The 24,850-nt window shown below is 45.7% G+C and overlaps 1 protein-coding gene across 1 annotated transcript in view; it reads right to left on the reverse strand.

The window, feature by feature from the left end:
• Positions 1-24,850, reverse strand: part of CACNA1H (calcium voltage-gated channel subunit alpha1 H) — a 254,598-nt gene that overhangs the window by 76,518 nt on the left and 153,230 nt on the right. Inside the window, exons 8-10 of the mRNA XM_056337895.1 lie at positions 14,887-14,979; positions 12,171-12,957; positions 7,619-8,031 (exon numbers count right to left, since the gene is read on the reverse strand). Of these exons, the coding sequence (XP_056193870.1) occupies positions 7,619-8,031; positions 12,171-12,957; positions 14,887-14,979 (1,293 nt within the window). The remainder of the gene's footprint in view (positions 1-7,618; positions 8,032-12,170; positions 12,958-14,886; positions 14,980-24,850) is intronic.

Genomic DNA, 24,850 nt, shown 5'->3' on the forward strand with positions numbered 1-24,850 from the left:
GGGCTGTAAACTCAATTTCACAGAGTCTACCTGCAACCTCCACGCATAAATACTGGTGCCGGGAGAGGCACAGTGCTCTGTTCCCATTCCCACTGTTATTATTACTTGTAATAACATCTAGCAGGCCCTGCCTGGGAGCCCCACCTGGCAGGGTAATGTACACAGAACAAAATGCAATCCCTGTCTTATGGAACAAAAAATCCTAGAAGACAAAAGATGGATGGAGACAGACTGGGGGAATGTAAAAAACCAAAGAGACAGCCTCAGCTAACATGGGAGGTGGTATTCCTGGTAGACCAGTGGTTGAATCCTCCTCAGAGCTCCTGAGACAATCCAAGCCATTTCTTGCTTCCCACCACTTCAGAGCACGTTCCTCTCCAAGCCTTGCCAATGATGCCTAAGCATTCTCCTGCCCCACATCAGTAGGTTTGGCTGTCTCAGCCTTTTGCATTTCCTCCTCTGCTAACCCTGCTCTCATCCCCTGCAGCCCAACTGCCTTTCATGGAGGCAGCTGGAAGGATGGCAAGCTGCTGCCATGCGCAGTACCAAAGGCACGTGGGCTGCTCGGAAGGACCTGGCTGGGGCTCTGCATGTTGCCTGCAGGAACCATCATGTCTCTGGAGCCACTGATCACAGCTACCACGAACCAGATGCCCGAGCTCTTCCCTGAATTTGTATGTTATCACTCAGGCAATGGGCTACCAGGTACCCCTGCTTTGGAGCACTGAGCGTGCTCACCCCAAGGGCTGCTTACCTGATCAAAGCCAACCTCCCTCTCACCAAACCCACTCCCACATGAAAACCATTCAGCTGAGAGCCAGCAGGAAGGCATAGACTCAATGCAACTCCACATTCTCTGTTTGCGAAAGCCACCTTCTTCATTACAGGCCCCTGCTCATCGCAGTTTCCTGTTGCAGACAGTGAACACCCCACTGCCCAGCTGTGTCAAGCCTCCCTGCCTTGGAGCACATTAGACCGATTGTCAGCATAACGTTTGAAGCTGGCTGCCCATGGCTGTGATTTACGCACATTTTTGCAATGAATTGCAGCTGGCAAGTGCACTCTGCTTTCATTCTTGGGGCTATATTACACTTGGTTTATTTTACCTGCCAGTTGAAATGCAAACAATCTGTCTACGTTCTATATATAACCACCCGTTGCCATCATGTAAGTTTGTGAAGCATGGGGCTTTCATGGATTCAGTCTCAGAAGCCTTGCAGGGCACCGTGACTGTTTCAGCTGACTCACTGCATGACCTGAATGGAAGAAATGAACCTGGTGGGTCCTGCACGCTGTGGCTACATTGTGTGCATCTGTTACTGGCGTTCTGCAGATCTCCAGTTTCCATGCAACAGCTTATGCTGGGAAGCATGTTGCTATCACCTGCTTAAGAAGTCTCATCTTGGCAGAGAGCAGATGTGATTTATATGGCCAATCCCTCACCATAGAGAACAACTAATGGCGTAAATGAGGGAAAGGAATTGAACCATTGGTGGTGGTAAAACGTGCCTACAGCTCCACAGGGAATATCCTAATATTATTCCCTAGGCTAATGAGCACATCTACAGGAACCAGATCAGACTGCAAACTCCCCTTGACATGCCTAGCTCTGTTGTTGTCCGAACTCCCCTGACTGCTCAGTATGTCAGCACTCAAATGAATTATTACACTCAGTTTCTGCACTGGAGAGGTGCTGTTCCTGTCTGGTAGGAGGCAGAGGAATGGAAGGATCTCTAGTATGCTTTCCCTTATATAGTAAAAAAAATATACCGAGAACATACAATCCGACAGAAGGAAAACAGAGCAGTGGAGGAGTTTGTTAAATTATAGGAGAGAGTAAGAGAGAGAGAAGGCTCCACGAACACGACTCACAGTAGGCTCCCCCTGGAAGGATTTTACACACTTTGCCATGACAGCTGCAAAGTAAGGTCCAGCAGACAAGTGATCTAGCCCTGAGCTGGGACACAGGGCTATCAGCTGTGGATATTTGCCATCAGTTCATACTATCTTGCCTCTCATCCTTGATTCCCTCTATCACGGGAATGACATCTTGCCAGGTGTAAATGCTCTACGTATGAGCTGCTGCTGGCTCTGATCAGAAGCCTTGCAGCCTGAACTGTGCACAGGGGATCCCAAAACTGTTACCAGGTGTGTTAATGTCCCGAGAGAGTGCCTGTCTGCAGAAAAGGGGGCCTGGATAAAGGTGGCCTAGAGAGCACTAAAAAGGTGGTATAATCTTGGAGCACAAAATAGGATGGCAAAACCACCCCTCACTTCCCCAAGGTCGCCAGACAAAACCATTTTCACCTTCCCAAGAGGTGGAGACAGAATTCAGGTTAACACAAGTTGTCTGTTGAATGAGCCAAATTTCTGTCACTCTGCTCCCGAGACCTAGTATATGTTCTCAACATACGCAGCTTTCCTACCAAACCAACACTTGGGGAAAGCCGTCTGTTTGCTGCTGGGACCTCAGAGGGGGAGCAGGGAAAGTACAGTTTGGTATGCAGCTGACAAAGCCCAAACACATAAAACAAAGGAGTACTAAGGGCAGAACAAGTCTCACATCATTCATGCAATAAGCACAGAGGCATTGGGCTGAATTTATACATCCTGGGTTGAGGGAATCTGTTTGCTTCAGGTCCAGCCAGCGTGTGAGTTCTTAACATTGGCTCATGCAAAAAGTTGGAAGAGTGAACAAGTTTTGCTAGCTGAAAGTGAGAATCTCAGATCAGGATAATATTTTATTGACTCACAACTCAAAAGGAATTTAAGCAATTTGCTTCAAACACTGCTGAAAGATTCTCCCCTGCTTTCTGAGTAAGTGCTGAGCTTTCCACACCAAACCAATTTTTCAAGCCAAAATTGACAAATGCTAAAAGAGAACATCACTGGAGAAGCTAGTTGCGGCCTTAAATCACACAGAATTGCTTTTACTCCAGAATAATAAAATGTGCTACTCAAACCCAATACTTCTCTTTCACTGATAAGCAATGGACCCCTGGGTGCCCACCAAGGTTAACTCCAACCTACTCCAGCCAGCTGCTCTGAACAAAATATGTCATGGATGAGGGATCAGAAAAGCAATTAAAAGCTCTTTGAACAGCAACAGCTTGGAACAAATACTAATTTGTACTTCTCTTCTGAAAAGTGAATATAAAATAGCATTTGTAGTGCCATTTGATGTAAATTGAGCCTTTTTATGTGGATCATTACAAGTATCAACAGCTACTTCTGCAAGTTCCTCTGGGAAGCCAAGTGGGAGTCTCTCCTCACAACTTAAATCAGAGGTCCTCATGGATGAATCCAGAGCTCACCCTTCTGCAGAGGTAACACCAGCATCTCTTTCAGACAAATGAACAGGACTCTGTCCTTCTACTGGACAGCTGGGGAGCTGCGAAGCAAGGCAGACTGAAAAAGTAGTAATTATTTCTTCAGACCAGCCAGTGAAGCACACCCAGGAGCTGACACTGAGGAAAAAACAGTATTTGCTTTCAGTGGCACAGAGGCACCTGCAAACACAGCTCCTGCCTGGGCCAGGCATGTCTTCCCACTGCCCCAAAGGCATGGCAGAGTCACGTTTTCAGAGTGCACTGTTCCTGCTTGGTTGCTGCAGTGCCATGGCACGTTCTCAGAGACTCTGGAGAATTGTCAGCTGCAATGAATGCATAACAAAATCATCCAATGTATTGAAATTGCCTGGAAGATTAATGCAAGGATTGCCTTCTTCTTTGTACTTGGCTTTCCTCATCTGTGGGAGTGCTTATTTGTGCTGGAGATAGACAAATAAATAAATAAAGCATGAGAGGAGGGGGGAGGGCGGGAAAGGAACTCCAAACCAGCCAATTAACCTTTGAAATACGAGTTGTGCTGCTGCTAACTAACAGCATCCCGTAACCTCCTAATTACCAGCCATGTACAACGTGGCAGTTGGAGACAGAGCTGGCCGTTAACCCCGCGGATGCGCTGTGCAGGAGGATCCGATTGCCGCTAATGACTGAAGTCCCAAAGAAACTCGCTTCCCATCATCAGCTGCCTCCTGCTACCCGGATCTCCTGCCGCAAACCGGCTGTGCTGCTATGAGATCTTCAATCTGCCTCTGAGAAGAGCAGGACTGATAAAGGACAGCTCTATGTGAATCAGTTCCAGCATCTCCTCATCTTTCCCATGAGTCAGCTAGCTGCTACAGCAGTTATGCTCTTAGCCATAGGGCAGGAGCCTTGCCTAAAAGCGTACTAGGTGGGCTACATGCATTAAATGGGGTGGTGCCGGCTATGTCTGTTAGCCAAAAGCAGCCAGAGTAACTGTGTGAGCAGACTGCTTCGAGCTTCACATTCCCATGAAAACATTTATTGAAGCCGTGAGAGGATTTGGATATGGACAGGTCTCACTCAGCTGGAGGCAGCGCCCAGGACGGCAGCAGTACAGACACAGATCACCTTCCTGCCGTGTCAAAAGGTGCTACCCAAGTGCTGCCCACAGCACATGTGCCCCTTGTCCTGCGGCTACGCTAAGGGCCAGCAGTAGAGCCCGTTGAGTTTTGCCTCCAGCCTGACCTTGCAACCTCGATGTCCTCATCCGGAAGATACAGACAATAATGCTCGATTGCCTCAAGAGGGCTCCGTGAGACTTCTCTGCAGAGTGCTGCTGTGTCCCGGGATGGAAGGCAAACTAACACACCAAGGACTAGTACTGCTCTGTCTTCCATGCCATATGTTGTTCAGTACCCTCCAACCCTCCCACACACAGAGAGCATTTATGCCTCAGCTTTGAATAGCACTCCGAAATAAAAAATTATATGGTGTGCTCATCTATTTGCAAAGCCGCTGAAGACTCTGAGTCTGAGAAGCTGGAAAAGAAAAGCAAGGAGCCACTAAGAATTTTTTATAGAAGAGATTGGGCATTTCCTTACAGACAGTGAAGTTCAAGGAGTGCTTCCCTGTGGCTGCTGCACTGATTGCAGCCCAGTTCAATGGCTGAAAACAAGCGGCAAGACTTCAGACCAGGGAACCCCCTTAAGCTGTTCCACCCAGAGCAAATGTCTCCATGGCAGGTGATGTTTTGCAGGGTGTCAAGGCCCAGGAGTCCCCTGCTCATGCTGCTGTCAGCAGGTGCAGAGCACAGGAGGCTGTCCCAGTGGGAGCCCCTGAACCCTCCTCTCTGGGTAACACTGAACTGCTCAGTCAGAGCAAGGAAAGCAGAGGAGAGTCATAGAGTAGCTATCTTTGTAGCAGCTCCTAAATCCTTATGACTTGGGGAATGGCCTCCAGGTTTACTCTTGGGAGGATGGAAGAGAAGATGATGGCAACACCCACACCTGTTTAACAGCCTGGGGAAGGCTCACACCTTCTCACCTTGTAATACCTGCTCTGAGCAGAGGTGTGGAGTGACCGGGCAGCATCTACCACTCAGTAACCCGAAAGCTGTGATTAAACTGTTTTTCCTGGCAAGCATATCCAAAACGATCCATTCTCACCTCCCCCTCTGTCCCAACACCACGCTGTGGGTTCATGACAGCTTTGCTCAGGCATCTCCCCCTTATCTCCACACAAAGCCAGCCCCCCACCCTGAGTCTTGCAGCCAATTCTTACACAAGGAGGGTTCTGAGATCTGAAATCACCCCGCATTGCTCACAGAAGACCCACACTTTCAGGCCAAACAGTCTGGGAGCCTAGAGCCATTTTCTATCGCTTTCAGAGAGTGCCTCAGCCTCTAGCAATGCCATGGAGGTCACTCCATTGATAGAAGAGGGCTTGTTCGAAGCTGGGCTCTGACAGCTCCATGGCTCATTATCCCCGCTGCATACCAGAAACACTTTGCAGTCAGGCACGTGGAGGAACTTTTACAGGTCTCACTTCAAAATTCCTCCCTTTTTACGGGCCCATGCTGGGCAGTGCCTGTGAGCAAAGCTGGCGGGAATCTGATGCTCTGTAGCCAAAAGCTTTGGAATCTTTATTGCCATTGGCTTTGAGATGGTTTAAAGCAAATCTTTTACAAGGTAAAATCCAATATAAACCTGATGGCTACAGTTCTCCTTTGTTAGTAGCAAGGATGTAATTATCACAATTTACTTTTATATGAGCAATTGTGGACAGACTCCATATGATCCCTGGGCTTTCTCACTGCAGCGTGCCTAAGGTTTTCCCCCAGCACCCATCAATGGCAATATCCAAGGACTGACAAAGCTGTATCTGCCTGACAAAAGGGTATCCATGCAGAAACGCAGCCGCCGCAAGGAATGAATGGTCTATTCAAAGCCTACTGACAAGGTGTATTTCCTAATTCTAAAACTTGTGGAACAACTAACCAGACAGAAAGCTGACAGCGACAGCTATTTCTTTGTTGGGTTTGGACACTCTCTACTGTAAATGTGAACTAATTTATTGTTGAATGGCTGAGGTTCATGTGTTTTAGCTGAGTACTTGCTTTAGATAGGATAGAATATGGGGGTTTAAAGTACACAAGTAGAGAGAAAATAAAGTAGCAGCACTCCAAAGTATTTATTGCTGGGGTTCCAAGCAGAACTTAATCCTAGGAAATAGTGGAGAAGAAAATGCAGAGCCTCTTGACCTGCTTTTGGGTACACTATGCTACTCTGTCTGCCTTTCCTGCTCACTCCTGAGCGGACAGACTGAGGCAGAGAGGAGGAATAGCTTTATAAATAACCTTGATCTGGTCCTGATCCTGCAGGGGAGATTTTGGGAGAGCACTGAATGAGCCTTTCACTATCCATCTCACAGATCATCAGTATGAGGATCTCCTGGCCTCACTGGGATGCATTTTCCACATCTGATACAGAGGTGTCATGAGAAATTCCAGAGTCTTGAGAAAACAGTTGAAAGCAAGCAGTTTTTCTGAGAAAGAAAAGCCCAGAAAGGCTTAACTTTCCCCAGTGACCAACTGGAGATACTCAGATGACTCACCTCCTTCTCCTGTTGCACAGCCCCTCAAGCTCCCATCAGCCAACAACAAGGACAAGCTGTCCTCAGCTGCCAGCACTGCTTTCTGCCATTACCATGTTCAGACTAATACTGGGAACAGCACAATTTCCATTTCCTCCCTCCAAACACTTAAAAGAAAGACCTACTTGGACCCTATGAGACCAAATTAAAGATTTTGGAGCCCTCAAGGAGAAACTTAACTTTTTTTTTCTTTGCTGCTTTTAGCATTGTCTGACAGTTTAAGTCTTTAAATAAAGGCCCAGGATCAAAGAATAAACTTTTGCGTGGGTTATTTGCATTACAAGGTACACTATGCACCACCACCATCCGACCAAAGGGATATTTCCACCAGAATAATTCACGCATATATGAATAATTCAGAGCAAACAAGCAGTCAGGCTCTAAGCTGCCATGTCCTAACACATTTAAACTCTCCACACCTCAGCAGCGCTGCCAGCCACCTTCCAGGCTTTTCTTGCACAGAAAGATGCTCCCACTCATCGCACATCTACAGGATTACATGTTTATGGGGCCTCAGCCCCATTTGGTATTTCCAATCTACATGAAAACCGCTTGCTGCTCCTCTGGCACGGCTTCACCAGAGTCACCCCCAAGCCACCACGCCAGCAGCACCTGAACCCACAGAGCCTCAGGGCTCTGCAGGCCAGTCCCACACCCACCTGCTCGTGGTACTCGATGCCCATGCTCAGTGTGTTGATGAGAATGGCTATCATAATCCCCCGGTTGAAGTACTTGCTCTCCACGATCCTCTTCAGCTTGCTGCCGAAAGCCTTCCACAGGCGGGTGACCTTGTTCCTCTCCTTGGGTTTTTTCTTCTTCCTCCTCCTCCTGCCCCGCTGCTGCTGGAGCTGATCTCTGTGGTCACCGTGCCGCAGGTCCTGGGTGAACTCGTAGACGCCATTGCTGTCGGAGTCACAGCTGTCAGACTCGCTGAAGGCAAACTCGGGGTCCTCCAGGAGGCTGGCACAGAAGGGACAGTCCTGCAGCTCGCAGGTCAGCGTGCCGCCTGGTGGGCTGGGCAGCGGGCAGGCGGCGCTCAGCCCTGACAGCCGGCTGGGTGTCCGCTGCAGACCTGCAAGGGGAGACAGACACCATGAGCCACCTCACACCCTCAGCATGGCGGATGGCCCTGTGCCCCCACTCGGCCAGCCCTAGGCCTGTCCGGGGCAGAGCAGCTTCTGCCGCATGCTCAAGTAAATGTAATACCCTAAAAAGCTTTCTAGCCATCTGCCTTACCAAGCAGCTCTTGCTTTGCATCATTTCCCCCTCTGTTCCCTTCTCCCCAAGCCCTGATGCCCACCCTCTAGCCCCTCCACAGATGCATGGCAGAGGGGCCTCTCTCCATACAGCATGGCAGCCATTTTCTGCACTGCTGCTGGGGGAAGACTGACTAGCACATCTCTCACTTTCAATTATTTTTGATTACATGTGACCAGGCTAACATCATTAGTGGTAATCTGAGCGCTATCAAGCTGTTACACCCAATTTAGATAGCGCTTCCATTTAGCTAATAATGAGGAAGGAGAGGAAGAAATGGACCAAAGGTGGCTACAGACCACAGATCACAGCTTGGAGAGTCACGTAGTCCCTTCAGTCTCCTTCATCCCACCTTCAGCCTTTAATAAAGCTCAGGTGGATTCTTTGCTTGAGGCACAGGACTGAGTGTTCAGGGTGTTTTAAAATCAAACACATTGCCACATGTTTTGTGGTGTGAGGAGAAATGCCGACTGCCCTCGCAGAGGCAGGGTACAGAAAAGAGTACGGACAACGTGTATCACGGATGATTCGAGTGGAACAGGAATCAAATTTTATTCCCTCATATTTAGGAAACAAATCCATAGTTTCTTCATATTTAGGGACCGGATATCAATGGCAGAAAAAAAATCCCCAACGTGAATGCAAGACCGCGAGCATGGAATCCTTCCTACAAAATGCCATTCAAGCATCAGCAAAAGCTTTCCTTGAGCTTCAGGGAAGTAAGGTGAGGGGACAGTTCTCCCCTGCAACATGGGCCCTGTCTGGAGGTTGGATGGGGACACTTGGATCAGGTTTGGGGAGACCAAGCAAAAGGCAGTGGATGCTCCTGGCTCTGGGCCCAGGAGCTTGGAGCTCACCCAGCAGTAATGCTGCTGATTTCAGCCACTCCTGGCTGAATATGTCTTTAAAGAGAAGGCAGCACCAAACAAAATAAAAGCACCCTGTTAGCTTGAAAACTGAGTTGTGACAAGAGTCAAAATACCTCTAAATACCTCTTCCTTGTTTGAATGTCACTCAGATATCACTGGCCTTCAAAACAGCCTTGCAGGAGAGGACTGTCCTGCTCCCGATCAATACGTCAAAGACATCAGGAGGATCAGATATATTTGCCCCTTTACTGAACCTGCAAGCAGCACCAGTGCAGCACTGCACATTAGTACAGCCTTTCCGATCAGGACTCATCTAACAAGGAAAGACTACAGCACAGCCATGGTAGCACAGATAGCAGAGGTAGTGGGCTTGCCAGGCATCTTTTAATGCTATCAAAGTGTTAAAAATTATATGAAAAACACTGGCGCCACAGATGTCTTCAAAATACCAGAGTCTCCTTGGCTGCCTGCTAAAATAACCTCACAGCATTACAGGGCACGAGAACAGGGAGGAACAGGCTGTACTTTATGCTGTTCAATTCCACAACAAAAGAAGGGAAGAGAATACTCTCTCCCACAATTGCATCTTTCCCAGCAGACACCAACCTTGTTTCCAGCTGGGACTGTGAGTGCCCTGGCTGCTAATGCCTCCTTAATGCTCTCAATTATCACTTGTGTACTCTCCTTGCACAAGTCTTGCAGTGAACAGGCTCTGCTTGTTGACTTGTAAGAGTAGAGATAGAATTAAGTGAAACAGCTCTTTACCCAAGGAGGCTGAGGCCAGGAGGGCTGGGAGAGCTTGTGAGCCCACCTCACCTTCCCCACCAAACACAGGGTAGGGATTTAACATGGCTCCTTTGCCAAGTTTAGGCTGGGATGGAGAAACATGAGATGGGAACTGTGCCTGGCAGAGCTACACTGTCACTTAAAGAGCCTCTTGAAGCCTGGAAGACACATCCATCATCCCTGCTGTATGAAGGTGGTTGCAGTGCAGAAGTGAATCCAATTTGGCCCTGTTGGTGTGGCAGGAGGGGCTGCGGCAGGAGTGAGAAGGAGGAGTGGAAGTGGAAAGAGCCAGAGCCACAGAGGGGAAGAGCTGGGGACTGACACATTGTGTGACAGGGTCTCCAGATGGACCCAGCTGACTTGCTTCCCTTCCCAGACCCTGTGCTCCTCAGGGTGCCAGATAAACCGCTGCTCACCAGCCAAAAGCTGTGGCATCCACCCCTTCCCCTAGATATGACCACGCTTCTGAAAGAGACAAAACAATTTCAGGAGATTTTTGGCATCCTCTGGGCTGAAATGCCTCTGTAAAAAGAGGATACTATAACTGCATTATTAATAACAACTCCATCTAACCTCTGCCTTTCAAAGAACCACCACAGGCTATGTGAAAATCTCCTAAGTCATCAGAGCAGCCCTGGGATGTCACAGCTGGGACTGAGATCCACAACTGGGGCTTTCTTCTCCTGAAGAGGACCCCCACAGCAGATCCCCTTGCAAGCATGAAGAACCAAACCTATGATTTAAGCACTACCTTCCAAGCAACAGCTCTTCGGCTCATCCTTGCTTTCCCAGTTCCAGATTTTTGCAGAGCCTGGGCTTTTATCGCAAGGTAAATACACATTCTCGTAATAACTTTCATTAACTTGCATAGTTAAAAACGAACCAGTGATTCATATAAAGCCCTTGCTTAACAACAGAAGAACGTTGCAACTAACCTTGCCCCCTTCTGCCCTCCTGCTAAGCTCCCAAGCATACAGAAATGTCTGCCGAAGGCAAGTTCTATAAACAATCCACTTTACCCTTTTGTATGGTCACTTGAAAAAAAAATTAACAAAGACAAGCCACCCAACATATTTGGCAAGCAACCTTTACTGTGACACCCCCAACCCCCAGCTAGGCTTGGTATTTTTTCAGCACATACATCACTAGGATAAATATTTGTGTCCATGCACACACAGATAAACAGTTTTGGAAAACACAGGGATTTAAAAAACACAGATGATGAGTTTGGCTTGAAGAGATTAAAAAATAGAACTTACAGCTTTTGACTTTTTACTGTTTGAGGGCTTAAGACCCTATTTTTCACCCTATTTAGCTCCAGCCATAAGGACCAACAGTATTTTGCAAAACAGAAACCTATGTGTTGCATGTAATCACTATTCCAGCAGTGGCTGACTTACATGCAAAGGGATACAAAACTACACTAACTAGCAGTGCTGGTGTGGCTGCAATCTGTACAGATAGGGATGGGACAGAGGTACAGAAGAGTCCCCAAGACGTTCCTCATTCACTGAGACTGAATGGAGCCCTACATCTGCAGTCCTATGTTTCTTCTGCAAATGGGGAAAGACGAAAGGAAAAGCCTGAGAGCTGTAGCTCTGCTACACTGCTGCCTTCACACGCATCCTCTGAGGACCAGCACAGAGCAAGACACTGCAGCAGCCATGAGCTTTCCTCCAAACCTCCTGCTTCCTCTTGCCAAAAAAAAAAAATAAAAAAATCAGAGGCTCAGGGGCCCCATCAGAGCAGAACTAGGGGTTGCTAGAAGTGTCTGGTTTGAGTTCATTCAGTGCCTCCCTGTTTTAGATTTCTTATGTTTCCTATACTTTATGCTTCTCCACCAGCTTCCACCTGCTCTTTCAAGGTACCATGTACAAGCAGGTGGGGATTCTCTGCTGGCAGGTCTGTTATTCACCAGAGATGTAATTCCAGGGGCTGCATAGATCTGTTTTTGGGTGGGAACAGCGGGAGAATCTCCAGGACATTGCTAAGCACATGAGAGCAGCTCAAAAACACATGCTTTGTAACCACAGGAGAGTGGCCTCCAGCAGTGGCCTGAACTCACTGACCATCCTGTCTCCTGCTTTACCCAATGACTGCATTAACAAGGGTAGAAGGACCAGAGGTCTCAGTCCCTCAACCTGTCCTACTTTGGGCTTCAGTGCTCAGTTCAAATAGCATTCACAAAATAGTCTCCATATTCAGCACCCTACACGGCTACAATCACTAACACCTTAACTCTTCAGCCCTTTGCACAGTTTTTCTAAGAAAAAACAAAAATCAGCTTGTTTGTCCTTACCATGCTCTCCTACCAGTTGCTGTAGCTTCCCATAAGAATCCGTGCTCAAGTTTACAGGGCTATTAACCATGGCCACAGGTGAATTACCATTCTTCTTTCCTTTGGGAACAGGAACAGAACTAGCTTTGCTAGTTGGAGAAGGCAGGATGGTAGGATAGTTCATGCTGCCATGGTTGGAGAGTCCGGCAGTCAGTTTGATGCTTGCAGGGACATTGGAAGACTTACAGTTCACTTGTGGTCCTTCAACATGACAGTCTGCATGGTAAATGCTGTGCACAGACTCCGAATCTGGAGGAGCAGGGCTCTGCAAGTTGGGTGATGGAGAAGGAAGCATCAATTGGCCTCCAGGTTTCATTACCTTGAGTTCCAGGTCGCAAATCTCAGGGTTGGAGCGTGGCCCCCGAGGGCTCCCATTGCTGATGTGATAGTGATGATGGTGGTGGTGGTGGTGATGGTGGATGAGGTGGTGTATGGAGGTGATGCGCTTTTTGCCTCGGTGGCTTTGCCCATTTGTGGTGCTGTTTGGGTTAACTTTTTTCCGGCGCTTACTCTGCCAGTTATTATACAGGCGTATTGTCCGCCGTTTCACCTTCCTGAAGATGTGGCAGATGTACTTGAGCAGCTCCTCGTAGCAGCTACCTGGCTCTGAGAAGCTGGCAATTGTGCTGTCATTGGAGAGATAACGGGCCCGCTGCTCCTGCATCAGCTGGTTCTCCCGCTGCTTTGTTTCAGAAAACTGTGTTGCTATCACAACCAGGCACAAGTTAATCATGAAGAAGGAACCAACCTGGAGAAAACACAGGGAAAGGAATTAGCAGGGACTTGACAAAACAAGGCATGCTCTTCACCACCACATGCTGTCTGGGCTTGAAGCATGGTTCTTAGAAATCCCGAGATTTCCAAACATGCCAAATCTCAGGGTCTGCTCACCAAATGTTATGTCAGCATGTGCCTGAGCTGCTAAATTTGCTCCTAAGCCCTGTTAAATTATCTTGGCAATGGCACAGAAAGCTGTTAACAGCAGCCTTCACCACTTTCCTTCCCTCAACAACGATGACATTTGCTACTAACACAGGGTGTATGAAACACAACGCAATCAGTTACCACCACAAAACAGATCACTAGGAAAGACCTGGCCAGTCTGCAAGGAAAGATGGTCTGAAGTTCCATTTGTGCTGTACTGAAACAGCCTCTTCTCTTTCTCTATCACTGCACACCCTGGCACACCCTTATTTTGAGGAAGACAGTCAAGGTCCATGCACCTGTGACCTTGTACTCTTCTATTTCACTGACACAGAGATATGCATCTCCAGGAGATTCAGTGCTCCTAAAAAGGCTTGATTTATTGTCTGGTTGAGTTGATGTGTTCTTGGGTGATACCAGCTTTTCAAAATAAAGTCCCAAGGACAAGAATGTGAAGTGACCTAAGGCTACATCCTTCCCTCAGCTGTTGAGTCCACAAACTGTTTTTTTACCAGTTGGGCTTATAAATCAGCCAAAGGAAAATGTCAGCTATTCCCATCAGAGAATCAGTGCCCTTAGGCGTGAAAAGGACTGACGTCAAGAAAGTGCCACTGTCAACATGGCCAAACTGTGCTGTGCTCAGTAGGAAACGTATGGATTTAATCTGGACCATTGTCTGGTGAATCCTCAGGGGAAGCTGTTGGGAGATGGTTTGCAGTGCTATTCTCCAGCTTGTAATATCAGCCTGGATACTGTTGGAGAAACAGCAAAGGTGCCTTTCCCAGCTCCAAGTGACTTGGAGATTAGTCACCTTCTGGCTTTTCTGCAAGGATCCATACGTAGAGAAGGGCCCAAAACGGTGGAGTTTGGATCTACTATGCATGGCCCATTGCTAAAGGCTCAAAAATCACTGGCTTCAGAATGCTATCCATTACCGGAAAACTCTCACACTGCTCTGATCCAAGCCTTTCCCACTGGTGGTGGGAGCTGTGGTGGTTTGACTTCCCAAGGCCTTTAAAACCACACTGATGAGGACAGTTATATATAAAGAATATCCAGCCACAAAACCACTTTGAAGCGCCTGCGTCCCATGTCCTGCCTGACATCTACATGGTACTTTTCCCTCTGGTCTCCTCGTGGGTTAAATACTTAACTTTTCCACAGATGTAGACCCCTGGAAAAGGTCATGCCCACTGTAAAATGGAGAACCTCGCTACCATGGGATGGCAGCTTCTGAAGGTAACCTCCAGAACCTCCAGTGAGTAATACTTTGTTTTTTAGGTACAGCAGCACCGTAAGACCTCAGAAAGGTGCACTGCTGTTATTACTGTTATTTAAAGGGCTCAGGTGAAGTTTAATAACTTGAGGACCCTTCACTGAAGTGAGGTGTCCTCTGGCACACTGAGGAGGCTAAAGGAAGGAAAGCTACCGCCTCTCCACTTTTTGATCTGATTAGCAGTTGCTTGGCCAAGGCACAACAGTCAGGACACATCAAGGTGACAAGACCAAGACTGGGAAAGTAAGAGGGAGGGAAGACCATATGGCTCGACAAGCTGTGACTATGCATAACATGTGACGCTAAAAAGGGCTGTCGTAGCCAATAATCTGTCCCCACAACCTGCATGATTATGCTTTACGGTGGGAGGAAGGTCTCCCGCTCCGAATCCTAGCTGGCTCTTCCCGGTGAAAAGCTCAGGGACCAACTTTACCCCACAAGGACAAAGAACGAGAGCATCTTGCAGTTCATACTTACTATTATAAGCAATATAAAATATATAAAATTGTAAAAAGAATGTGCATCCATCACATAATACATGATGTCAACCCATCCTTCCAGGGTTATAACCTACAGGAAGACAGAGAAAGAAAGCGTAAGAACGAAAGTCAACCAAAAAGTTAGTAAACGTCAATCTGATAGTGCTTGGTACACATCACTCCACAGAATCTCTCAGGATCCATCCAGACCTGCTGCACTTCTTTTCCCAGTTGGCTTAGGATAGCAGCAGTGTGTGACCAAAGGACTGGCCTGAATCTGGTACAATTACATGATAAAATATTTCAAGAAAAATCTGAAACACTAGTTCTGAGCCAGTGCAAAGAAATTCCAAGGAGGGATTATAAACAAAAAAAAGCTCTGTGCAGAGATCTGGGCTTTTACCTCAGGCTCCTGGTTTTGTAACGCTACCCATAAAATTCCTAAGTTTTTAAGTCCATTTCGTTTCTGTAACACCAATTTCTTTGTGATTCCTACTGGCTCACTGCTACAATGCATCACCAGTATCAGTGGGAAAGCATCTGAATGGAAGAGTTACTTTAATTAAATGTAGAACTGATTTCATACTCGTTTTCTCAGTCTTCCTTCCACTAAAAAAGAAGCTGAGGATTTAATTAACACCACACAGGCTGTGTGCAGAGCAAAGCGGATTCTGCCATGTAATTTACACTTTTTATTTAGATAAAACATACCAAACTCCTAGTGCTGTCTTGCTACTAGTCCTAGAGCTGAAATTCCAGCACAATTTCAATCAAAATCAAAGATCCAGTCTGAATTTACTTGCACTGACGTACTCTATATATGCCAAATGTGAGCCTCGGTGGTCCTAGCATAAACCCAGAACTGCTGCCTGCCTCCAATTTCAGTGGCATCATTCCTGATTTAAACCATCTTTGCAGTGAAGGAACTGTGAATCAGCTTGTCGTGAACAAGAAAAGGATCAACCCTTATCAGTGTAGAGGACTTTCTGTATGGTGTGTACAGAAAAGCCGATCCATAAAGCACTTGTTGTTGAGACAGTGAATAAAACAATGTCCTTGGCATAGCTGGAGCATCAGGGCAAAACACTTGCAGGGAAGTCAGGCATGAATCCTTGCCACTTTTCTCCTGTTTTTTTTACTCAAGGAGCTGGAAAAAGCTCTTAGATACGGATCTTTGGTATATGACCACGTCTGCAAGGGGAAAAGCATTGCTGTACTTGCAATCATCAGTACTCAGTTTCCCCAAGACTGTCAAGAGCACCTTGCATCAGCTTAGGGGTGCTGGAAGAGGAACACTGCCTACTCTTGATTCCTCTCACCCTAAGTCAAACATGGTGACGTCTTACCAGCAAGTTTTCAAACCCACCTCCCATGTTGAAGCACGCATAACTTAACACCCACCACGCAGCTGAGTGAGAAGCAGCCAGCAAATACATCTCCACACTAAAACCAATAAACATGATCTGCCAAGGAGCAGGTAGAAATTGTCCCTGCAGCTGTTCTACTCTGTCAGCACCGCTAAAGACTTTAAGCCATCAGGTCTGATGACATGCTGGCTGCATTCACACAAACTGCACCCACCTCTCCTGTTCCTCATCACATGCCTTAGATACTCTTTCATATCGCATACTCACCGCTGGTTAGCAACATACAGGTATCAGACAGCAACGTTATGGTTCCAGGGGCATGGGTTTAACAAAACCAAAAAATCCTTTTGGTCAGCCTGAACCCCAGATATCAATCTGTGGTAGAAAGTCTTCAGCAAGAGACCCATTTTTTTGGTGTGGATGCAAGTGCTCTCATTCACCCTGGAGTCTGAGAAGGGGTTAAGCTGCCTGGGCAGACCCAGGCAGTAATCAGCCTGTTCAGCAGTGTGAAACGGACAAGCAATCAAACTGGAATTGCCCTTTTCTGCCTTTCCTTTAACACGGTTGAAACATTTATAGAGCACAGAGTTCTTTTCGGCCACATCCCTTGCCTGTGTAGGTTGTGCACTGCGGCAACAGATCATCTCTTGCACTCAATGCCTGTGTAGGTTCATGGGGAAGGTAGAGGGATCGAGTTAGGAGGTGACACAAGGCTAAACCACATCACTGCCAACTACCCAAGAAATAGACTCCTTTGTGCTGTTCCAGGTTCCCTCCCTTCCTTACCCTCTATTTGGATGGGCACTTCAGAGTCAGGCTGCCACAGCAGGTACTCCATCCATTTACACTTGGGTCTGAAAAATGAACCCAGGGACTCCAAATGTATTGGATACATCTCTTCATCAAATTTGCATTTGGCTGACAATTCTCAAATCAAAGGTATTAAAACGATTGAACACATAGCCCTCTTTACAGAAGGAGTTACCTGAGGGCTGCTGTTGGGCTTCTGGCAGGCACTGCCAGCTCCCCACCTGGGAAACAGCTGCTGAGACAAGAATGAGGGCCAACCAATATTTATAGAGGTATTTTTCTTGCATGCTAGACAGCACTTTCAGCAAGAATCAATCAACACACCACATTTCTCCTCTGGAGGGCTGAAAATGCTCATCTGTCTCTCAGAATATTTAAGATGTAATTAGAATTTGCATTATTTACTACTCACTTGTAAACCAAAGGGATACAGGAGGGATAAACAGACTGCTGGGCTTTTGTTCTCCTGTTTGATGTTTTATGGATTCATTCTTGGACTCCTCACCCAGTATAAATGCAGCAGTACCTAGGGGAAGGGTTCCTGAGCTGCCGAGGATTAGACAGCGCTAGCAATCCTGTAAGAGAGTGTGCTTACAGGCCTCTGTCTTCTTTTTTCAATCAAATAGCTCTAGAGAAATGCAGGACGATACACATACATAGCTACCTGTCTGGACTGAAACAGTGTCAGTGACCATTACAGCCTGATTCTTGCCATGCTGTGGACTTCTTGCCTGCTGTCCTTTACAGTGCTCCAAATGACTTTAGGAGTACGTTTTTACCTACTCCAAGAGCTCACCGCATATCCCCAGCAATGCCTTGGTGTAAATGGGAACCAGACCATTTGAATTTGCCAACATCTGGTCTACACAGCACAAACTAAACTCTTTTACTCTTTTTGGAACCAAGTCAAAGGCATCTGCACTGGTGCAAGGTTTACTGCTGCAATGCACGGTTTGATCCTATACACTTACGCTCAGACCAGATGAGCTCAGAGGGAAAACTAGCAATTCTCGCTATTCTCCCAAGAACACGGATATATTTTTTCAGCATTGCTTTGCCTGCTGTTCCTCCCTTGGGGCACCCTGAATGCAATATCACCTACTGTGCTAAGCAGAAATGACTTCCTCCTCTCTTCACTTTCCAATCTGATTAACACAGTTGACTGCAGCTCCAACATTTGGCCCTCCAAGCCCTTTATAGATGTCTTCCAAGGACCTGGAGCACCTTTCTTCTGCTTTCCAATCTCAGCAATCCAGTCTCAGTAATTAAATTCTGTTCAAGCCATGGTTGTTCACAGACAGACATATTAAACAGTTTCTCCAAACATACCAGTTCAAAGCTTCCAAAAATGCAACATACAATTATTTATCGACAGAGATAAGACCGCAAGAAACAAGTTTCCTAATTCTGCTCTGATGAAAAAGATGCGCAAGATACGTGGCACACTAAAATTGGCAGCTGCAGGGAAATAGCTGAAAGATTCAATTAAGATGATTGGCAGGGTTGTCCTGGAGGGTGCTGCCAACTGTAATCACATGCTGCAGACCCAACGGGAAAGGAGACTGCCCCCTTTGCATGGGGAAATGATTTTGTCTTCAAATGACTGAGACTCTGGGCAGAGGACAAAGCTGTCCTCCGGCCCAACAAAGATCCTGTATGATGCTCAGTATGATTCTCCTTGCCTGCTCATTCAGTTTTTTACCTCTTACATGGCACAGGCAAGGGTGTGATAAATCATTTGTCTCCCTTTAATACCTATGAGGCCACGTACTAAAGCCCTGAGTCTTCTGCCTAATCTTCTCTCCCATCACTACAAGAATTTAACAGAAAGCTCACTGAGGTGAACATGAAGACAGATTTTTATTTCATTGATCTTTGGCTTAGACACCATTCATGCAGTCCCCAGTTAGGCACTCCCTGGTCCCCATATTAATATGAGCGGTATGAGAGTGGACAATCAGATTTTTATTTTTTTTTAATGTCTTCTGTCCTGTGATTCTGATCCTCCTGTTTTTTTCACGCCACAGTAATTTCATCAGTTGTAACAAAGATGCTCATCTGATTTATGGTAGCATAATCGGGACAGAATCAGGTCTTTAGTCAATCTAAAACTCCAGAGTGAAAGTCACAAGGGAGATGTAGATTAAAATTAACTCAGACCTCCTCATTGTTCCCAGGGAGAAAGGAGGTTTACATTATTTTTTCTGGGGTCACTTCAGAGGTCTCTGCAGAACAGTTTCTTTTATTATGTCAAGAAGTTTTCATCATAAAAATTCTTGTCTTTGAGCTCTGCCAAAATTTTTGCAAGTTCTTGGCTATAATCCATTCAAGAGCAGGTTATTTTTTGCTTTAGTGTCAGTTAAGAAAACAAAAAAAAGAATCACCTGGGGGGAAAAACCCAACACCCAAACTGCAACCCAAACTACTTTAATTAGCAAAGTCAAACATTGAATTACTTTCTGTGTATTAGAAAGCACTAATGGCTAGTGCCAGATGGACTGTTGCAGATAGAAATCAACCTTGAGGTGCCTCTAATCAATCGAGGAAAGTTTGGAAAATTACTGTGTGAAGTGAAGCTGGAAAGATTATAAGAACAGAACGCACAGCATACAAAACCGCAGCCTTGCTTTGCAGCCTGATCTTTCTCATGGCAATATTTTACTTCTGTGATTACTTCAACAAACTTCATTTGTAGAGACAGTCTCCCTAAGTATGAGAACCAAAATCTCACACTTTGATCAAAAGCCCTATAAAGCATAGCTTTGAGAAACAGACATTTCCTTGGTGGCTGAGTTCAGAATTGCAGGTGCTTGTCCAGCTCAGCGCCTGGCCAAAGCAGGACACACAGAGATACAGAGAAACCCGTGTTTCCAAATCATTTGAAGTGTTCATCTTAATTGACATCTGTAGCTTGCACTCAGCCACCTTTTCTTTGGCCTAAACTGGGTCCTTTGGGGACAAGAGGGGCATTATCTGCATCAAAATCAGTTATAGTGAACCAAACAGCAGCTCTGAGGACTGCCACGATTATTTGGTTTTATTTATTTATCTCATCATTTCCTTGGCCCTGTTGCAAGTTTGTTGTGTGGTGGGGTTTTTTTTGGTTTTTTGTTTGTTTTTTTTTTATAAACCTTATCAAGACAAGATCCAATGATATAAATTGAGAGCTATTAATTACTATGATGGTCTCAGTAAGCTTTATAAGGCCTTCACTATTCATTGCTCTTATCTATGTATTCTGCCCTCCTGGGCATATTGATTTGGCTAGCAAGCACTGACCAGTGAATAATGGAGTATTCCTTTTCCATATACAGAGTGCTTGGCAGCTAATCAAATCACTATTTTTAAAGTCAACTTCCAATTTTAATTATTTCCTCATGACACGTAGCGTTAAGTAACCTCTGTGGTCAAAAAACCAGGTTTTATTATAGTGAGTAAGGAATGTCCTTTGAACAGATGCTTTTCCTTTCACTTTGAGGACCTGCTTACTTTCCAAAGTGACTTTAGCCATTTCTTTATAAATTGAATCTTGCAAACCATGCATCTGCTCTGAAAAGCGGCCCAGCAAAACAGAAGAAGGTAAACTGTGCAACCTTGCATGTCTTACATTTGTGACCTCTCAAATTTGTTCCACAGAAATGAGATATCTGGTCAGTGTTACTAGTTCACAGTGAACCTTGAAAAACAGAGTGCAGCCAGCGTGCAATGAAGTCAAACACATCCCTGTTATTGGTGGCCCAAAACCTCACGGAAGTCAATCTACAGGCTTAAAAATGGCACAAAAACTTCTGCTACAAAAGGAAGGTGAGTAGCTGTCTCTGTTTCACACTAAATAATGTAAAATCCTCATCTGATAGCAAAACATCACTGATTTCAGAGCACTGCTGCTTATAACAAATCACAGCTCAGTCCATATTCATGAGGTTTGATTTACTGTGATAATTATCCTGTCTTCATTGTTTGTGTAAAGTATCTTATGCACAGGGAACTTATTTAACTTATTTAGCTTCAGCAATAATGAGTCCATTATCATAGAAAGTGCCATAAATCAGTTTTATATCAGAGCAAGGCTGAAAGATGAAGAGTCTGCAATGAGGAGAAGGGAAACAAAGCCAGACTGAGATCCTTGTTTACAGATGAGTGTACCATTGTACCAGCAATTATATGAATGACAGCGCTTCTCCAGACACCACTGTCTGGAACACAGCAGTGGTTTAGGGTACTGGGCCAAATGCAAAAAGCAAGGACTTTTGTTATTTGTATATTTCAAATTATATTAGAGACTATTAGGGACAAAGGATGTATAGCTTCAAGCACAACCAGCCCTCTGTGCAGGACAATGACACAAAGCACATTTCAGGTGTCCCAGTGTCTAAGCTTTTTCCATTCACACTAATCAGACTGTGCGGGGTGTCTCTTTCGCCTGGATGGGTCTGCCAACTCAATGCAGTCTGGAGAGAGTTGTGTCGGGACGTCAGGGTAATGGAGCTGAACCTTTCAAGTCTCCCCTAGGCTATCTACAACTCACAGTGCAAGGTGCAACAGCAGCAACTGATCATGGAGCAGGTTTGGGGCAATAAAACAAAATTAAGATTTCCCTGTAAGAACTGTGTTTGATGTACCTCAAGACCAGTAGCCTTTTCATCACCTAACTGGACTCCAGATCAGGCCATGGCTTGCTGCAGGCACTCCTCTTTCTACTCTGAACACAAGAATCTAAGATTGAGGTAGGATGAAACCCTTCCAAAACTACAGAGGTTGCGGTAGGTTTCTGTGCCATGCTGGGTCCCTCCAATACCTCCCATAGGTTAGCAGGCCCTGGCATCAGGATGGCCTCTCTGACTTATGCAGTATGGGACAATTCCTTCTAACCTTCAAAATGAAGAAGATTTTTCAAAAGCAACTAATCCTCTTGGAAGCACACTCTGAGGTGCTTTAAAGGGGCTGGATATTTTTAGATTTGGTATTCAGCATGAAAGCTCTTCAAATGCTGAAAATTATGTTTATTTCGCCAGCCAAATTAAAAAAAGCAACACCAACAAAACTCATACCCCATCATTTCCAGTGAAATATTTTTGGTGATCCAAAACAGATTCAAGTCTAGTGACAAAGCATCATCTTGAAGCAGTGGAAATTAAAAGCTTAGAACTCTTTTCTTGCCAAATTCAGCACAGATAAGCATTGTTGACATGTATCTCCAATTTAAAGAATGAACCATTTAACAAAAAAAGTCCTTTTGGCCAAAAAATTATCTACTCAATGAACTCTGAAAACACTGGGCACCCAGTGTGACAGCTGCTTCTAAAAAACATGGCCCACAAAACTACATTGCATGCATAAATAAAATTGCAGTTGAAAGCCTCAGGCTCTTTCACTTCTTTCTGCTTCAGCATGCCTTTTGGCTGTTCCCCAAAAACATTTAAGACTACTGGAAGCAGAAGAACAGAGGTTGCAGCAGACAGGCAAGCAAGAATATTAGTGGCATCTTACATACAATACTTTTGAGACACTGGAGTAACCATTCCTGAGTTGTCATTTTGTAAGGAACTTGGCTGAGCTACCCTGGGGTCCCAAGCAACTAAGCAAGAAAAACAGGTCCCCACAAAGGTCCCTATAAATATCCATCTGAGTTACAGCCCAGCTAAAAGGAAGATGTGCAAGTAGAAACAAGAAGAATGACCCCGCCAATTCTGTCCTGCCAGTAGGTTCCAGAGCAGAGGTTTGTGCTTACTCTAAAGGAAAGAAATGGTAGAGCTTCAGGTCTTGTCTCCCCACACGACATCTTTTCTTGACTGAGTGACAGTATAGATGAGGAGGGACTCCAAGCTCATTCTTGCACTTGGCCATAGCAGAAACACATTGAAGTGCATGTAATTTTTTCCTTTAATTTGAATGGAAGATATAGTTCCCATTACAGATTTAGCTGAAAGATTTCCAGGCAGGGGAGTAATCCTCAGGGAAGGATTTAAATCGTGATGGACAGAGCCTGAAACAATGTGAAGCGGGCAATGGCTGTGGAACAGATCAGGGCATCAAACAATAGTGAAATGAGACAAATGAACCTTCCCCTTTCCAAACATGACATCTTCCCCCAGTCCCTGTACCTTCTCAGCTGGCCCAGCCACAGGCACAGCTAGGAGGGGTGCAGATCCTGGCAGAAGCAGAGTCAGCAACACGGAGACAAAACAAGCTCCTCATCAGCACATAGCACAGGGTCAAAAATGAATAAATCCATGATTGGATTGAGAGAGCTTACACAAGCTCCCAGTTTTTTTTTTTTTTGACAAGCTAGAGCACAGAAGAGGTAACTTCACATCCAAACAAAAGGGCTATTTCAGCAGGTGGCCTGCAGCACACGGCTGCCACTGCCAACTGCTGCACCTGCTCAGGCAGCCTGCCATTGCTTTAGGAGTAAAGTGTCTGCAGAAGGACAAATGAAGGAAGAAGTGCGTGCATCAGTTCCCCTACTTTCCCACCCCAAGCTGGTTCTCTCTCCTGAGCTGGTCATCCACCTTGGTGGCTGTAACATACTCCTAGCTTTGGTGAGACCAGGTGCAAAGAGGTTCTCCACCTAAGCACCCTATCAAGACAACACCTTGAACTCTTGCTTCTGCTGACAGTTCCTTTAATGCTGCTCTATTTCCAGACATCTTTCTTCAAAAGGTGATTCAGCTTTTCCTTTCTTGGGCATTCTTATCATGTCGTGTGCCTGCTGGGCTGTCTTCAGCTCTTGTGAACACAGCCAGGCTTTTCTTTTTTTTCTTGACAGCAGCAAGGGGGGTGCTGAATGCTAAGCAGTCTCCTCTGAGAATTCCCTCGCTAGGGCCTTCTGATGATGGGCCAGAGATGTGTTACTTGTATGACTTGATTAACTTGTTAACTGAGATGTCTTCTTAAGCAAAACCTTGTAGAAGCAATAGGCACTCAGAACAACATAAGCCAGAAACAGAATCGTGAATCTGAGAGCTGTACCCAAGTATGAATTTCAAGAGGGTCCTTCATTAAGGAAGCCCCTTAGGAAATGCAACTGCTTCTGAAACAAACATGAAGAGGCCATAGAAAAGGTAACTCAGCCACACCAGCAGCGTCATAGCTCCTCTGAACTGCCAGAGAAATATCTCTTATTTGATAGACTTTTTGTGAAATGTCCATGTAATTTTTCCCATACATTTGCTCTCAGCGTTCAGTCCTTACAACTATATCCTGGAAGGAGGCACAGAGGAACACCTTGTTCCCTTGATTTCATCTTGGTTCTGCCTAGCTGATGGCTATAGCTCCTTCAAATTTGCCTCACTGGTTTTGCCAAAAGCATTGCCTCCTGATGTAACATGCTAGTATAGGTCTTACTTTTCTGCAAGTCAGACATGAAATGATCCAAGCGATGTTCTGTGGTTTGCAAAGTAGCCTAAATTATCTCTTCTTCCCAAACCGTGCACCTTAACAGCCATCCAAACCTCTTTTAACAGGATTTCTGCATTCAGGCCTGGCTATACTGAGACTGATGGCTAGGAAGGTGGCAGTGTTTTGGTTGCTGTACTCAGACTGTCAGTAATTCGAATTAAATTGGACTTTGGTTAGGTGGGTAATTCATCATTTGCAGTGTGACAACAATACCTGTAATTACTGCTCTTATTGTTGCGGCTGAAATTCATGTGCAATAAAGGGATCTTAATATCATGCCAAACCTCACAGTTAATTTAGGTTCCATCTCCTTTCATTTATTCTGTAATAAGCTAATTAGTTCACATAATTTGCCATTGAACATGCCTTTGTAACAAATATATA

Source organism: Falco biarmicus, chromosome 4 (genome assembly GCF_023638135.1).
Source record: "Falco biarmicus isolate bFalBia1 chromosome 4, bFalBia1.pri, whole genome shotgun sequence".
Taxonomy (NCBI): Eukaryota; Metazoa; Chordata; class Aves; order Falconiformes; family Falconidae; genus Falco; species Falco biarmicus.